The 13,099-nt window shown below is 47.7% G+C and overlaps 1 protein-coding gene across 4 annotated transcripts in view; it reads right to left on the reverse strand.

The window, feature by feature from the left end:
* The window catches only part of Lgr6 (leucine-rich repeat-containing G protein-coupled receptor 6), a 122,075-nt gene that overhangs the window by 32,847 nt on the left and 76,129 nt on the right, over positions 1-13,099 (reverse strand). For 3 of the 4 annotated variants that reach the window (XM_011248036.3, NM_001033409.3, XM_017321280.2), the window contains exons 5-6: positions 10,906-11,121; positions 5,629-5,700 (exon numbers count right to left, since the gene is read on the reverse strand). In XM_011248036.3, coding sequence (XP_011246338.1) covers positions 5,629-5,700; positions 10,906-11,121 — 288 coding nt within the window. The remainder of the gene's footprint in view (positions 1-5,628; positions 5,701-10,905; positions 11,122-13,099) is intronic. The other variant, XM_006529714.1, reaches the window with a different exon arrangement.

Here is a 13,099-nt window from a genome sequence, read left to right on the forward strand (position 1 = left end):
GGAAAAGAAGGAAAGGAGGAGGAACAGAATCAGAACAAGTGGAGGTGGTGACACAAGCCTGTCATTCTAGCACTTGGGAGGCTAGTATAGGTGATTGTGAGTTCAAGACCAGCCTGTACAACATAGCAAGATCCGGTCTAAAGAAAGGCAGGAAGAGAAAGAAGCAAGAAAGAGAAAGGTCAGAAAACTTCATTTAGACCTCTGCCCTCTGCCATGAAGCTTGCCAGTAGGAAGCCATGCTGTCTGTCTATGTTTCCTGAAAGACATGCCCAACTCATCCTAACTGTTGGTGCCTATGAAAGTGACTGGGCACAGCACCTTTGCTGAAAGAATCTAGTGAAAGAATCCAGATGTCCGCCTGGGTTATCAGGTCAGGCACTAAATCCAATGATAAGAGTTTTGTTTTTTGTTTTTGTTTTTGTTTTAGGGTTCATTTATTTATGTATATGATGAGTACACTGTCACTCTCTTCAGACGCACCAGAAGAGGGCATCAAATCCCATTATAGATGGCTGTGAGGCACCGTGTAGTTGCTGGGAATGAACTCAGAACCTCTGAAGAGCAGCCAGTGTTCTTAGCCATCTCTCCAACCAATGTTGAGAATTTTTATAAGGCAAAAATGAAGTTTTGTGAGAATGGAGGCTGTGACTGGAGAATATGTCTCTTACCAAGGAATGGCAAGGGTTGCCAGCAGCTGTCAGATGTGAGGAGAAAGAGAGAGACAGGGGGTGGGGTGGGGAAGAGAATACAGACAGCCTCAAACCTTACAGAAGTAACCAGTCCTGCCAACCCCTTGATTTTGAACTTCTGACCTCTAGAACTGTGGAAGAATAAATGGCTGTTTTGTTAAGCCACTAAGTTTGTGGTAGTTTGTCATGGCAGCCACAGGAAACTAATACAGTAGTCATGTCCTGAGTGCCTGAGAGTTCTGATTCTTAGTGGAGTGATGAGTCACAGCAGGGAGCACTGTAAAGTGACACCCCCTCCCCCGCCCCTGCAGCACCCTCCCTGACCCCTTCAGACACATTCCAGCTAACACCAAGTGCTGAGTCCGAAAGGCACGGCCAACATAAGCTAAGCACAACAGTGCTCCAAAGCACTGTGCAGAGTCACTGCATTGAGTGTGACTTTTGCAATGTCCTGTGCATTGTAAAATATTGGCCTCCTTTCCTACGTGTGACAGCTAAAGCTTTCGAGAGGTCAAGTGACTTGAACATGCCACGTGCTGGTGGCGGTGTCAGGATTTGAATCCAAGTCTTCGAATTCAAGTCTAATCCTTGATCGTCTCTGGAATGCCCAGAGCCCTGGGAGAGTCCTGGTGGAAACCCACCTGATGTTCTGATGAAAGGTTGCTGGTCAGCCCAGCACTGGGAAGTGGCCAGACATTTTCAGGGCCAATTCCCAGCGAGTTGAGAGTGAAACCTGTTGACCATTTGTGGTTTCAATGACAAAGAGACAGGAGTACACTCTCTAGCCACAGCTACTGTTGAAGTAAGAATGTCCTTTGGAAACATCACAGGGATGTCAGTTGATGAGGAATGCACAATTCTGGACTTTAAGGTGAGATTCTATATAGTCTTACCCTGTCCGTTGCACTTCACAGTCCCATGTTGAGGGCTGGTCCTGATTAGAGAGGGAGCCAAGCCAGAAGGCTTCTGTTCTCACTCAGGACCAGGCCCTCTTCCAGAGGGGAATGTCCAGCCAGCTCTGCCTCCACATGGGCCAGATTTAACAAGGTCATAGCAAGGCCCAGAGATCATTGCCCGGGCTTGAGGAAGGGAGGTGCTATTTTGTACAGGTTCCTGAACCCCCCCTCACTCTGGGTTCTGCTAAGATGTAGGCATCAAGTTCTCAGATATGGGCCCTTGAGGATGGAATCAGGGTTCCCAAACCATCCCTGTTTCAGTTAAGTATATATATAGTTGGGGCTTTGAATACTGTGGGTTTTCAGTCTGGCATAGCTGCCTGTGTTTCCCAAACTTGAAATTCTAGTGACGGACCAACGTACATTGGCACCTGGTTTCATGGAGAATTTTCCTGGAACCTTTTCTTTTCTTTTCTTTTCTTTTCTTTTCTTTTCTTTTCTTTTCTTTTCTTTTCTTTTCTTTTCTTTTCCTTTCTTTTTTTCAACCTAGATTTCTTTTAAATCCCAACCTATATACCTAGGGAGTCCTGGAACTGACCTGAGGGCCTAACGTGGAAAGAGGACCTGCTACTTTAGAGACAGATGGTTCGACCACCTCTGCTTTGGAGTTTCCCTTAAAGCGGTGGTCATCCTCACTGTGGGAGATCAAAGGCTTGTAGCTGCAGGACTAAGCAAGTCTGGTCTGCATAAAGCTCAGGCTTCCTGGCAATGGTTGGAATGGTGACGACCACACTGTGAGAAACATCCCCTCTGTGAATGCCGGACTCCTCAGAGCACAGCAAGGTTTGTTCTTCAGAGCTGTGTAATTCTGTCCATCAACAGAGGCCATAACAGAGCCCCACCCTAGACTCTGCTCAAAGCTCCTTTAGAATAAAGGTTGTGTGGTACACGACCTGTATGCCCCCTTTTCTGTTTTGTTTGAGACAAAGTTTCATGTAGCACAAGCTAGCCTTGAACTCCTGAGCTTCCTGCCTCTACCTTCTGAGTGCTGAGGTTCCAAGCATGTGCCACCACATCCATCTAGGGTAGCCTCCTGCTCCCAGAAGGGAGGGCGTGTACTTTTGCTGGCCCAGCCTACAGCAGCAGAACTGGCAGCCTGGTCCTCATCCATGAGAACTTTCAAGAAGCTGAGTTACACAGGTACATTTGGGGGGGCACACCTCTGCTGTGGTGGTATGAGAAGGATTGGCAGCATGGAAAGAGGGTGGCAGAGGACATGAGCTACGTTGTGTGTGCTGCATGTGCCTAGTTTGAGAGCCTGTGTGGCCACGCATGTCCATGCCCGCACCTGGCCCCTCCTCCCAGGTGGCAAAGCTGGGGGCTGCTCTCGCTCTGAAGAGCAGGCTGCAGAGAAGCCAAACCACAGCGTGAGCCAAACCACAGCCTGGGCTGTGGGGGTTTGATCTTCCCTCTGCTGCCAGAGATGAGAGAGGTCTAAGTGGCAGAGATTTACAGGGCCCGAGGGAGAAGTACCCTTCCAGCAAGAAGTACACATGAAAGCTCCCAAGTAATAGCCAAGGCTGCCGAGTACGCCAATTATGCAACAATTAAAAGACTTGCCTATCATTTCTTCCCCCTTTCATTCTCGCAGCCGCTCCTCCTCCTCCACATCTGCCTTCCCCTGCAGGCTCCCCAAGAAAACGCTCTGGGGAACAGAAGAGAAAGAACACACTCCCCCCCACCCCCGCTTTAATTGGAGATCAAAAGTTGGAAGAAGGGCTTGCTCTTCGAGGGTGGGGAGGAAATGGGGTGTCATGGAGATGAAGCCTCATACAGAGGGCTGAGGAAGAAAACAGGGAGGAGGGGAGGGTCCTATATATCTGCCAGACTCTGTAACAACTTTATACAACCCTGTGACATTATGTTATAGGTTAGAAAATTAAGACTCTTTGAAAGGCAAACGGCTGAGCTCAGACAGCTGGGAGAACCGGCAGTAAGGGCTCCGGGCTGCTTGGTGCCAAGGGAATAACCACTGGGCTTTTCTGCCTCCACACTGTAAAGGTTGGAGGACTTTTCCATGTTTCTTGGTCTTGGCTTTTCCATCTGCAAGGTGGGCATAGCCCAGGGGCCTTGTGTGTTGAGGCCAAGATAGATGAAAGAGACAGTGGGTGCTTAGCAGCGGCAGGACTGCTCTATAATTCAGCCAGCAGCCGCTGAGCCAAATGCCCTGCACAGCAAGACAGTGGCTAATTGAGAAAGAGTTAGGCAGTGTGCCCCAAAAGTGAAGAAACAGCTACTTGTTGGCTTTTTTGAGGTGCCAACTCACTCCATATCTGTGCCCCAATCCTCACCTGACTTCCCAGCAAAGCTAAACAGCCCCACATTCCAGGGTGGAGGTGCTCTCTCCCGCCGGCCCACTGTTAATTGCAATCCAATCTCAGCACCACCCAGGAGTTGGGCTTCTCTAGGGAGGCTCCAGAATCAGCACACAGTAGGTCCACTCAGTATACATTGGGCCAGGGGGGTAGGACAACCAGGGTCTCTCCTAAGGACTCCCATTGTCTCATTAACACTCTGATCTGCTCTGGGCACAGTTGGGAGGTCACCCTGGGAGAAGGATCACTCTGAGAGGAACTACGCAGCCTTCCTGGAAAGGAACTTTCTCTTATGGAGATTTAGAGGACTAGACTGGCCTGTTCTAACTGTGTAGTCATCAGTCACAGCTATGGAGGAGGAGCAGATAGTCTAAGCCTTGCACAGTAGTGGGAACAGATGGGAATGTTCCTGCATCCAGGCTGGGGCATGCTGCCCTGACACAGTGCTCCTTCATATACAGTTGGTCAAAGGGTCTGGATTCCAGGAGAGTTGAACCCAGCGCTGCTGTTCCTCCTGCTATGTACTAAGCACAAGAGAGCAGCCATGTTCTTAGGAATCATACCCACAGGAAATAATATATGACTGACCTAGGTATGAGTCTCTCATCGGTTTCCCCATACAACCACAGATTCTGGAGCCAAGGCATCTTGGGGTAGACGTTACAGAGTGGTTTTTCCCAACATGTTGCTTCCCCCATCACAGCCTGACTTCCAGAATCTTAGCTTCTGCTGCACTGGATTCCTAAGACTCCATCAACTTAAGAGCAGTCGGGGGGGGGGGCTAGAAAATGGGGGCTTGTTTATAACTGGAGAAGGAGATTCAAAAGTTGTGATAAACTCCTGATCTCTCATGAACCTTTCCCCACCCTTGCCGGCTTACACTTGTGGTGATCTGGGGCCCTTCTCTCCCAGAGCCCCCAACTCCATATCCAGCACCAGGTGGCTGTGGTAGCCAGTTCCCTCAGGGGAGCTAAAGACCCCAGCTGGCATGACCAGTCACTCTTGCAGAGCCTGGCTGATTGTTTGCCCAGTGGGGCCCCACTCGGCCCACTCTGCAGGGGCTGGCAGGCCTCCAGAGGAAGTGATGGGAGGGCTTGGGTGCATTCTGACCTTAGCTGAATTCCTGGATGATGATGTGTGAATAATATGGCTTTTTAAGAGTCAACAGCTCGGGCGCTTTTTATAGGCAGGCTGTGGTGCTGAGCGGGCCACTTCCCCATTAATCATTTAGCTAGTTAGATCAGCTGGCAAACACTCCTGACATTATTCCATGGTATTCCTCTCCCTTCTGTCAGCAGCCACCCTTAAGCAGACATCAAAACTGCCATCAGGTCAGCCCCAGCCCACCCCGAAATCTTCCAGTCTCCAAGCTTCATGCCCCAGTCCCTCTGCCTTGTTAACTGTTTCCTTCTACGCATTATTTGATGTCTCTGCTAGCAGGGACCCTGCCCTCCTACTTCCTGGGCTACCTACCCTGAACTACCTTGTACCCACCTAAAGGGAGAAGGAATTCTTGCTGAGTGACATCTTAGAGAAGAGTCCCAGAATGGGCACACAGGTGACCAGGACCGGATCATACCCTGCTGGCCCTTCCTAAGCCCACACCCCGACTCTAGTCAAGATGTCCTCACCCAGCAGACTAGGACTTAAACAGGCTCTCCCACTCACAGTGTCTCCAGATTGTGCAGCCCCTCGAAGCTGTGGGTCCCCACATGCTGGATGCGGTTGTTATGTAGATGCCTGCGTGGGAAGGAGAGAGACACATCAGAGTGTGTGGCACAACCTCGGAGCCAGGGCAGACAGTGTACACAGCAGCAGAATAAGGGTGTAGCACCAACAGATAAACCCCAGTGGTCCAACCTCTTTTCTCCAGGGACAAGCAAATCAGCCAAGACCCATTTCTGAAGCCACGATTGCCAAGGCAGGATCGACCACAGGCTGGATACCTTATTGCCTTCCTAGTGATCCGCTCTGGGAAGAGGAAAGCCCAGCCAAGGCTCCAGCGAGTTCTGACTAAGCACTGGGAGAGAGACCTGATGTCATAGGGGCTCACATCTGAGGCTTCTTCTCTGGCCCCACTCCTTAGGACTCAGCCAGCCTGACTCAGTGGCCAGACGTTCTTAGAGGAGCCAACAGTCAACCACTGCAGACAACATATAATTAAAGGCTAAACTTTGTTACAACTGGAGAGAGCTGTGGTCATGCTGAGAGAGCTGGGAGGTTGGTGAGGCTGAGGCAGCAAGCATGGCCTCTCAGAGCAGAGGTGGCACTCCTCAGCAGGGCCTTGACAGGCAACTCGCTTGAGTGGAGGGAAGGGATTCCAGGCTCAGATGGGTGACAGGAAGGTGCATGAGTTACCTGACTGTGCAGAGGGAAGTTTTAGGAGAGCTTCCCAAGGAAAACAGTTCGCTGAAAGCAAAACAAAATTGCCTTCTGCCTGCTCATAATTGAGCAAAAATAACAAGACCAAACTCCACTCCACCTGAAGTCTCTTACAAGGAGCAAAAGTCAGGCAAGGCACCCAGCCTTGTGTAGAGACGCTGTAGACCTTGTGGCCAAGCAAACAGTTAGGGGGAGGGTCTTCAAAAGTCCTTGTTTCAGAGAATGATCTAGTGAGAAAACAAACTCTGAGATTTGATTCCCCACCCCCACCCCCAAAAAATCCCACTCGAATTTGTGAGGACCAATCACGTAAATATTCTTGTTTTCTTCTGTACTCTGTCATCCAAAGGGAACAGGCAAAAGAGAAGGTAAACGGAAAGCTTCAGACTAGTCATGGAGGAGGGAGCCAGAGGTGTGTGAAGCCCAGGGGTACCCATGGGCAGAGGGACTCAACTCCACACTTAATACGATGTGGCAGAGACTCAGCCCAGGTGGCCTCCCCAAGACTGGCCACCAGCTCAGCACATGCTGCCTCTCCCACCTACCCCACCAGGGTACAGAATGGGACAGAAGTAACTTCTGTGGACTTAGCCCACACAGGGCAGCTTGGCAGGGACAACCAACAGAGCCTAGACATGATGTGTTCCCCAGAGCTTCCCAAGGGTCCCCCCAAAGAAGAAACCACAGGCTAACAAAGGGAGAAGGGGATTGTGAAGAATAGCAAAGATCCAAGCCTTGAAGAAAATTCAACTAATGCTGGACATGGTAGTGAAACCCTGCAACCCCAGCAATTTGGAAGTAGAGGCAGGAGGACCAGGAGTTCAGAGTTACTCTTGACTACATAGTGAGTTGGAGGCTAGCCTGGGCTACACGAGACCCTGCCTCAAAAAAGAAAATTACAATTAATGAATGAGGAATAGAAGAAAACTGATCACAGTAACCTTCTACTACAAAACAACCTAAGTGACATTTCAAAGAAAAAAATTAAATGAAAAATTACACTGTAGGTTAAGGTAAAACTGGGGCCCCAAACTTCATTACTAAGAAAGAAAAAAGAAAAAAAGAAAGAGCTAGTCAATTTGAAACAAGGAACAGAGTAAGCAGTGGTGAAAGTTGACATATATATATATATATATATATATATATATATATACACACACACACAACAACAACAACAACAACAACTGGACACAGGTAAGCTGCTGTTCTTACAAGGGACTGGGAGTCAGTTTTCCACATCTACACTACAGCTCAACTCCACCTGTAACTCCAGTTTCAGGGGATCTGTCGCCCTCTTCTGGCATCTGTGAGCACTGCATGCACTCAGGGCATATACATACATACATACATACATACATACATACATACATACATACATACATTTGGGCATGCACACATATAAATAAAATAACAAAGAAAAAGATAAAGCTGGACACAATCAGGGTGGGCACAGCAGAGTGAAACAAAAGTTAAAACAGTTAAAAACCCAATCAATGGTTAGCAACCGAGGTTCTCTGAAGGAAATGATTCTCCTGAACATGAGCCTGAAGATACAATAATGCAAAAAATTCTCTGGAAGAAAGAACAGAATCTCCCATCAAAGGCATCCATTGTTCTGGGGGAAAATTAGATGCAGAACTTTCTACACTGTTGCATATTTGAGTTACACTGTTAAAGTTCAAGAATTTACAAACATCTTTAGGCGGAAAAGGGAAATCACTTAGGAGGGGGTAAAAAGCAGGCTGGCTGGCAAAGATGCTGCTGAGCTATGAGGGCACCAGACCAAAGCCATCCAGCTAGACAGGGAGGGCCACGGGTCTCGTGACACTCCCATCCCCACCTACTCCACCAGGTCCCAGTATGGAAGACAGACCCCGCCTCCAGTTCAAGGATCTTCTGGTCCTGAAGAAAAACAACCCTTGCCTTCTGAGTGAGGCTTTTTAACTTTTACTATTTCCTTCCCCCCTCCATCGCAACTCTCACCAAGTGTATTCTGCCTGCCTCAGTTTCCCAGACTCCCCTCCCCTTCCCTTTCAGCTCTGGTCCAGACCATCTCAGCTTCTAGACCTCCAGGTCTGTGGCTCCTGCTCTCTCCACTGAACTATTCACTCAGCTCTGGAGTCCTGGCGCCTCCAGTAGTGCAGCCAGGGACCTAGGCTGGGGCTTATAAGATTACCTACCGGACATTACTAAAGAGAAGCTTCATAATGTTCTTGCTTGTGCCACCCGTGTGGGAAGGGGTTCCATACATGTCAGAGTGGCACCTGAGCACAGGCTGTTAGAGGGAACGGAATCCCTTCTGATACACTTGTCTGAATATCTCCTGACAGGCCCCCCATGCACACATATGTCTTTCTGTTTTCTTTGTTTTGAGGTATGGTCTCATTATATAACCCACACTGGTCTCTACCTGGCCATCCTCTGGCCTCAGCCTTCCGGGTTGTAGAATTACAAGTGTGCACAGGCACACACCACATAGCCTGCCCCTTTGTTTTAACTAACGTTGTTCTTGCTTCCTATTGTGGTTATTCTTCCTTATCTGCCTCCTGGGATTCCCCACAGCATATCTCAAAGTCCTGGGACAACATCCTCCAGTCTTCTTTGCCTTCATTATCACCTCCTGCTACAAAGCCTCTTTCACACACTAATGGGAGGCAGAGAAGTAAGCCTCACCCTGTGCCAAGGAACCTGGCATGTTTCAGCTTTGCTCCTCTGCACAAGCTTTTCTCCCTTAATTGTCCCTTCTTATACCCAGTGGGACCTCGCACCTTCTATATCTATATTGGGCCTGAATCTCATGCCAGCTTCCTAACTTCCAGCCAAGCCTTGAAGTTCCATGAGGCCTTTTCTGCTTGGTCGGGAAAACCTCAGAGGTAGATCAATTCTTCCTTCAAAATGCCCCTTCCAGTAGCACACTCCCACTCCTTCTTTCTGCTACCTCCGAAGCTGAACCTTGATACACAAGTGCCTCAGAGCTAATTTTCCTGTCTCTGGGCTCCCTGTGTCTCCATCCATCCCTCCACTCTAACCATCCTAAAAATATTTCCTTTTAACATCTGCTTGAAAACTTGCAAGCTTCCCTTCACAATTGACAAATAAAGCCAGAGTCTTTGCTCTGACATAGTCTGTCCCCAAAGTCACCTCCTCAGCCTTTTCTCCCATATTCTGCACAAGGACTCTCCACTATAGCTGGATGGTCCCATCACCAACACCTAAACATTCTGTCTCCTCCACTATGTCTTAAATGCTCTAACCCCCTTTGCTTGTCCAATACACTGTCTCTCCATGTCCAGCCGCAGTCTTGCCTCTCCCAGGAAGCCTTCTTCTTTCCCACCCACAGCTGTGAGGCCTCCCCACTGCTCCTGTGCTACGTACAAATCTGCCTTCACCACTTAGCTATAGTGACAAAAGTCATAACTGCCTTGGTTGTCTTTCTTCAGAGGAAAGCAGACTGTAAGCCCTCTGTGGGCCAGCTGTTCTGCCGAATCCTTCTGCACACACACACAGAGGCTCTGTAAGCTCATATAGCAGAGCCTGTTGCCCATGTAGCAGAGACCCATCCTAAAGTTCTCATTTTCCAGTCATCTTGTCTGTCACAGAGACCTGACCCTATTCCCATGTGAGGTCACAGGGACATCACCAAAGCTAAAACCAGCCACACTGACTCCCAGAACAAGGGAGGATATGGCCATTCTAATAGAAGAGTAGACTCCACTGGGAACATACGTGTTGGCTCTCTAAGTTCCCAAGACAGAACATTAGACAATTAAATCACTACCTACGTCTTCATCTCTCACATGGAACTAAGCATCATCCCTTCATGCTGGCCTAGAAAACCACACCAGATTCCCAAGAACAAAGGAGGCAGTGCTGCCATTTAGCAGAGCCACTAACACACATGTTCCTGCAGCAATTAGTATGTAACCCAGAGCAATTACACATGACCTCCAAGCCCTTAGTAATTAGACTATGAACTTACCAATCATTCATAGCAATTAGCTAGAAGCTAATTTGCACTGTAAAGTTCCCACTAGGAAGACAGAGTTAACCCCAGCCCCTATCCCTGCCAGGGATGCTATCTCGCAGGTAATTACCCTGCTGGGGCTTTGACATCTAATTACATGTGATGGCCTTTCCTGCTTCTTTAGGCCTGCAAAATTAGATGGATTTATTCTATCCCTATGCCAAAGCATATGACTGTATCTTTTGATTGTCAACTGCAGTGGGAATTACTTAAGAAACACTTGATTTATATTTCAATTAGCATGGAGTGGCTATTATACTTGCATAGTAAGAAAATAAAAGAACAAAAATATTTCTGTTTCTGATTATAGTGATTAGTCCCCTAAGTGACTCTCAGAACACTTCTATGAGCTTAATGTCATCTGGCTTTGAGATCATCCTATAGAGTCAACGAGGGACGGTCATCTTCATTGTCTACAGAGCAGAAACTGAAACAAGAAGGCTTGACATCATACCAAGAAGAGCAAAGCTCCCAACCCAACTGGAGAAAGCGTGCAGCCTCCCATCCCTGCAGGAGGTGGGGACTGAGCCGGCACTCACAGCACCACAAGACTGGTGAGGTTCTGGAAGGCATAGTCAGGGATGTGGCGGATATGGTTGAGAGCCAAGGTCATGGCTTGTAGGGCAGGAAGGTTGTTGAGAGCTCTGACGGGGATCTCGGTGAGTGCATTGTCATCCAGCCAGAGGTGGCGGAGGGAGGAGAGCCCCTCAAAGCTTCTCTCAGGGACCAGGGAGATGAGATTAGCATCTAGGCGCCTGGTGGAAGGAAAAGAAGATGGAGAGGGATCAGTCCAACGCAGGTACAGATCAAGCTTTAACAGGCACTCTACAGTACCACTTACCATGGATCCCACCTCTTCAATATTCCAGCCCACAATTCACAGCATTCCTATTTATGACCCTAACTATCCCTCTCAGAACCAACATAGAAGCCATAGCCTATTTGTGATAACCAGCACTTCCCACGCATCCTTAGTTCCCCTGCTCTGAGTGTGATATTTCCCCAGTCCTGTCCACCCCAAGGAGATTAATGGATCTGTCCCCTACAGTGACACAGGAAAATTTCTCCCTTCTAGACATAACTAAAGAAAATGTCTCCTCAAACATGTAAGTCATTGTCACCTAATCAGGGACATAGGGCACCTAATCAGGGCATAACCTGTTCCTTAACTCCTCAAAGACCTTCAGGTTTTGTATGGATCCTGTCAAAGCCCTGGGGCTGCTAGATATGTTAATGACCTATGAAGGTACAAGGTATAACAAACCTTTTGTGGTGGTTTGAATAAGAATGGCCCCCATAAGCTCATATATCTGAATGTTTAATCACTAGGCAGTGGCACCATTTGAAAGGATTAGAAGGATTGAGAGGTGTAGCCTTGTAAAAGGAAGAGTGTGACTGGGGATGGGCTTTGAGGTTTCAAAAGCCCATACCAGCACCTCTAGCTGGGGAGTTTCTCCCAGGGATGCATGAGACCATCAGGGAGGGTACTGCTAAAGAAAAATAGGCAAGACACAAAAGCATTGCTGACCTGTTTCAAGCAGGCTTGTGCTCCCTACCATGACGATGATGGACTAAATCTCTGAAACTATAAGCATGTCTCCAGTTACATGCTTTGTCATAATAGTTGTATTGACCATGGAATTTCCTCATAGCTACAGATCACTGACGGAGACACCTTTTATTTGCTGCTTCTCAGAACAGGTAAGTGAAAGATGGGTGACTATGTGAACAGAGATTCCAGAGCACAAAACACTTGATATGATCCCTAGAGGATTTATTAGTTCTGCAGATAGACAGAATAAGATAACTTATCTTTTCACAGGTCTGCCCAAGCCATGAGATGCTACTGTTTCTGCCTCTTAGTCTGGGGCTTAGACTGAAACTCTGTTGTCCTGCACAGGGAGCAAAGACAAACTGATCTGTGACAAGCTCTTGTATTTATGCTTAGACTCTGCTGTCTTGAATGGGTCTTAGCTCTGAGCCATGGCTTCCCCACACAGACTTCTCATATCCATTTTGGAAGCCTCAGGTCTTGTTCACAAAGCTTGAAGTACACAATCCTGAATCCAAAGGGGGGAATTGCTTGACCAGAAAGGTGGGAAGAAGTGATTTTCCTTTATCCTAACAGCACAAGCCTGTTCAGAAAAGGCCAGCAGCGCTTCTGTGTCTTGCCTAAGTTACGTTAGCAGTACCATCCCTGACGGTCTCATGCATCCCTGGGAGAAACTCCCCAGCTAGGCATCAAGGGGAATCTGAGGGACAGGCTGACATACAGCCTTTGGTTATAAGGACAAAATTATTAGGACACACTCTGAAGGCTGCAATTTGGAAAGACCTCCATCACGTCAGCATAGATGGTGGGAAGAACCTGAACCTCTGTGTTTATCGCTGCTATGTACAAGAGCCAAGATAAGGAAACCAGATGCCCATCAACAGGGGAATGGGTAAAAACACATGGTGCATACAGATAATGAGCTTTATTTACACATTAAAATAGTCATGCCATGTCAGTGAAATCTATATGAGGATTGTGTTATGTGACTCAGAGAGATAAAAACCATATAAGAGTTTTCTATTGTATATGGAATCTTGACTAAATATATAATATGTATAGACTGGCGATATAGCTCAATGGCAAAATAGTTGCATAGTATGCTCAAGACTATAAAAAATAAATAAGTAAACATGCATGTATTTATCTATATACATACATATAGATGGATATAATAGATA

The sequence above is a fragment of the Mus musculus genome, chromosome 1 (assembly GCF_000001635.26).
Source record: "Mus musculus strain C57BL/6J chromosome 1, GRCm38.p6 C57BL/6J".
In the NCBI taxonomy this organism is placed as follows: domain Eukaryota; kingdom Metazoa; phylum Chordata; class Mammalia; order Rodentia; family Muridae; genus Mus; species Mus musculus.